Source organism: Austrofundulus limnaeus, unplaced genomic scaffold (genome assembly GCF_001266775.1).
Source record: "Austrofundulus limnaeus strain Quisiro unplaced genomic scaffold, Austrofundulus_limnaeus-1.0 Scaffold1050, whole genome shotgun sequence".
NCBI classification, from domain to species: Eukaryota; Metazoa; Chordata; class Actinopteri; order Cyprinodontiformes; family Rivulidae; genus Austrofundulus; species Austrofundulus limnaeus.
Window position 1 is genome coordinate 87,404 of NW_013953452.1, and position 4,839 is coordinate 92,242.

The 4,839-nt window shown below is 39.5% G+C and overlaps 1 protein-coding gene across 2 annotated transcripts in view; it reads left to right on the forward strand.

Moving 5' to 3' along the window:
- zbtb40 (zinc finger and BTB domain containing 40) overlaps positions 1 to 4,839 on the forward strand; it is a 39,531-nt gene that overhangs the window by 28,386 nt on the left and 6,306 nt on the right. For both annotated transcript variants that reach the window (XM_014030398.1, XM_014030397.1), the window contains one exon: positions 1,041 to 1,197. In XM_014030398.1, coding sequence (XP_013885852.1) covers positions 1,041 to 1,197 — 157 coding nt within the window. The remainder of the gene's footprint in view (positions 1 to 1,040; positions 1,198 to 4,839) is intronic.

Consider the following 4,839-nt stretch of genomic DNA (forward strand, 5'->3'; position numbering starts at 1 on the left):
GTAATATTTGGGGTCACAAGTTTTTGCCATGGATATTTCGTGGGTCAGAAGATAAAAAGTTTGGGAACCACTGGTCTAAAGCACTGATAAGTCTCCACAGAATGATTTTAATGAGTTTTGTACAGATGATGATACACCACACTTTGAACAACATCCTTCAGTTTCAACTAATAAAACTAATGATGGCCTAAAATGCAGGTTTGCAAACCATGGTGACTTTTAAAAGTTGGCCATGTTTAATGTAACCGCAGCTTGCTGATCACTTGGTTTAAATGTTCTGTAACCAAAAAAAATAAAATGCTGATTTTTTTTTCACAGTTTTGAACACTGTCCACCAGTGAGCCTGATAAGACACTGACTTTAGGAGTTGTATCATTGCATTTGTTTCTGCCAGCCACCACCGTACAGACAGCAGTGTCTCAAATGAGTCAAACAATCTAGTAGATGTTTTTAACTGCTTTATATCAGCTGCAATGACAGACATGCAGGAGAGCGGGTCTTGAGGACCAGGACTGCCCACCCTGGGTTAGTTAGTTCAGAAAAAACAAAAGACAAACTCTTTGTTTGATAAACGTCTGTAGGACACTGTTTACAGTTTAAATGAAATGAAAAGGACAAACCTAGAATGCTGTGCCTGACCTGCTACTTTAGAGATGTTTTTGTCCAAATTCAAAGTACAAACCAGTCATTTATACACTTTACAGCTGTGAGAAACCCAGTTTGAAAGTAAAGCCACATTGTGGAAATAAAAACCCAGAGATGAAATTATTGTCCCCTCATTAGACCACTGATGTTATTTTGTCGTCCAGGCTCCAGCTAGAAACAGAACACTGGAAATGTATTTTTTCCATTTTTTGTTTTAAAAAGAAAACAGACCAACTTTCTTGAAAATGGCATTGGTAAAAAGGGTTGAGTCTGTTAGTTATGGCAGCATTTTATCAACTGTTGTAGTATTTGTGTGAAATTTGTTTGTATAATTTATTTCAGATATTCTGCTGTGGCGTGAAGAGGCTAATGACAAATCTTCTCTCTCATTTCAGCAACTGTCTGGATTGTGGTATCACAACAGAACTAACCATCCTGAAGTATTTGCCAGCCAAACCCGGCAGCTCAAGATCTTAGTCCAGTGTGACGTTTGCTTCAAGTTCTTTCCTAATGCTGACAGTTTAGGCAAACATCAAGCTGACGAGCACCAAGGTGAGAGGGTCTCAGTTGCTACAGGTTGAACACCAAGTATCATCAGCATGAACACATGAGCAGCAGCTGTTTCCCTCACTGCTCCACAGCTCCATCAAACCTACTGACAAAGCTCTTTTCAAAGCAGCACAAAGAAAAATTAAKGAAAATATAAAAAAAAGACATTAATGCAAACACATAATGAGTCATTCAAGATCTAATATAAAAACACAATAAGAACTTCATCATTACAGTACATTAGTAGTAAATTATTGTAAATATTCTAAAGTAAATTGATTTCACTTTAACTTTGAATAAGGTTTTTTAATGTTTTTGTAAAAGCCAGTTGATATTAACTGATTGATTAGATTGGCAACAATAAACGTATAAAGCATCTAATGTGGTGAATACTTTTTGTAGACAGTGTCCCTCTGGAAATAAGAGCATTTTAACTCTGTTGAACATACACTCACCGGCCACTTTATTAGGTACACCACGCTAGTAACGGGTTGGACCCCCTTTTGCCTTCAGAACTGCCTCAATTCTTSGTGGCATAGATTCAACAAGGYGCTGGAAGCATTCCTCAGAGATTTTGGTCCATATTGACATGATGGCATCACACAGTTGCCGCAGATTTGGTCGGCTCAACTTCCATGATGCGAATCTCCCGTTCCACCACATCCCATAGATGCTCTATTGGATTGAGATCTGGTGACTGTGGAGGCCATTTGAGTACAGTGAACTCATTGTCATGTTCAAGAAACCAGTCTGAGATGATTCCAGCTTTATGACATGGCGCATTATCCTGCTGAAAGTAGCCATCAGATGTTGGGTACATTGTGGTCATAAAGGGATGGACATGGTCAGCAACAATACTCAGGTAGGCTGTGGCATTGCAACGATGCTCAATTGGTACCAARGGGCCCAAAGAGTGCCAAGAAAAGATTCCCCACACCATGACACCACCACCACCAGCCTGAACCGTTGATACAAGGCAGGATGGATCCATGCTTTCATGTTGTTGACGCCAAATTCTGACCCTACCATCCGAATGTTGCAGCAGAAATCGAGACTCATCAGACCAGGCAACGTTTTTCCAATCTTCTCTTGTCCAATTTCGATGAGCTTGTGCAAATTGTAGCCTCAGTTTCCTGTTCTTAGCTGAAAGGAGTGGCACCCGGTGTGGTCTTCTGCTGCTGAAGCCCATCTGCCTCAAAGTTCGACGTACTGTGCGTTCAGAGATGCTCTTCTGCCTACCTTGGTTGTAACGGGTGGTTATTTGAGTCACTGTTGCCTTTCTATCAGCTCGAACCAGTCTGCCCATTCTCCTCTGACCTCTGGCATCAACAAGGCATTTCTGCCCACAGGACTGCCGCTCACTGGATGTTTTTTCTTTTTCGGACCATTCTCTGTAAACCCTAGAGATGGTTGTGCGTGAAAATCCCAGTAGATCAGCAGTTTCTGAAATACTCAGACCAGCCCTTCTGGCACCAACAACCATGCCACGTTCAAAGGCACTCAAATCACCTTTCTTCCCCATACTGATGCTCGGTTTGAACTGCAGGAGATTGTCTTGACCATGTCTACATGCCTAAATGCACTGAGTTGCCACCATGTGATTGGCTGATTAGAAATTAAGTGTTAACGAGCAGTTGGACAGGTGTACCTAATAAAGTGGCCGGTGAGTGTATTTAACATATTTGTCAGGTCTTTAGGTAGGGTATTCCATTTCATGGAGCAGAAATACAAAAGGCAGCTCCCTGACTTGGAAAATGTATAAGTTACACAGTCTGCAGATCTCTGTAAGCTGACTGGTGGATAACTGAGTAACATATCAGTTCCAGGAGCATTTATTGCTTTATGTACAGGTAGCAATGGTTTAACATTATTTTTTTTATAAAGGAAATCACTGCATAGACCTAACAGATAGAATGTAATATGTTCAAACTTCCTACTACCTGGCAGAATAGGAGCAACAACATTTTCAATCAGCTGTAGTGTGTTTCCAGCAGATTTTTGGAGGCTTAAAAAAGGTCATTTTAATTATCCAACCTCCTTATAAAGGCCTGAGTTAACTTTTCAAATTCTGATTTAATGCAACAGGATGCTTCACCTTTGAATGTCAGAGAACTGAAAACAGCTCAGCTTTCTGTCCCAGAGTCTTTGCACCAATATGAATATTTCTGTKTTAGTTTTTAATTATCTGTAAGGGGCCATTCACAATTTCCAACATTAATGCAAGTGTACAAGGCATACTCTTTTTTAGCACACACCCCCCCCCCAAATGTACAAATAAAATGTTGATTTTTGCCAACCCGATTTTATTAAAGCTGAAACATAAAACGTATTTTAAAGTAAAATATTACTGTCAACGTTCCAAAATGAAAAGAACACAGAAACAGTTAACATAAAAAATAATARATCCTCTTTTTACAGCAGGGAGTGTTTTGATCAAGAACAACACTTCGTATAACAGAAGGATTTCAATGAAGTTTGGTTTAAGTCCTTGTGCAATGCATCAAACATTGCTTATGTGGCAAAAAATACCCAAAAAGTCAATACATGAACAAATTGCCACAAAATATCAGTCTCATCAACATCAGCTGAAACAGTTCATTGTTTACTAGGTCTTCCTTTCTTGAGTTTGTGATTGTCTTTGGTTTGGTGTTTCAGCAACTGATACCGTGTGGGGTAGGTTTCATCACACACAGGGCAACGTAGTGTTTTCTGCTGATTTCAGATGATTTCAKGCATGAACTATTTTTATTAATCAGCAATCTTGGATGAATGAACTTTAACTGCAACGTGGCTGAAATATAACGTGACAAAACGTTGGCCACTATATTTTATTCTATATTCACCAAATATACAAAAGCTATTGAATATTGTTTCATTTCAGGTTAAACTGAAATAGGAAGTTAACTTTTTGTAAACGTAACCTACCTTTGCCCGGGCGAACAGTTCGGCAATGGTGGTTTTTTTCTCTGATAGTCGCTCCATTTTCCGAACAGCTTCGTCAAACACCCGTTCAATCTCAGCAGCATCTCGGTTCCTCCATAATTTTGGCCTTTTATAATAGCGTCTGCGCACTTTAGTCCACTATTAACGAAAACAAATGCATTGACAAAATGCATATATACATTTGATGGTCGTCTGTGTACAACGTCGCTCCTGGATAACAACCATTGACGCAGTTTTTCGCAGCTGTTGTCATTTCCTGCATCCGCCATTTTGCATAGTTAGCACAAAGCTCAGAGTGGCAGGCCACAGGCAGCCTTCAGCTCCCCCTGTTTGCACCTCCTATGTTGTCCCGTGATGTCCCACAAGAACAGCAACTTGATGCAAAAAATATCAACATTTTTAAAAAGTGTACACCAGCGAACCCCCCCACCCCCAAGCGTATGGTTTTTTACACTTGAAAAAATGTTTATAATTTTGACTGACCCCTATGGGGTTGTATCATCTAAACAATATTATTTGTGAAGAAACTCAGAGGCTTTGTATCATCAGAAAACAGCAAAATCTACAACAGTAAATCATCTGCATAATTCTGGTAGTTTACATTCAGTTTCTGAATGATATGCAACATACAGTTTAAAGATTGAATAAAACAGGACCAAGAACTGAACCTTATGGTGCTCCACAAACAACTATATATATATA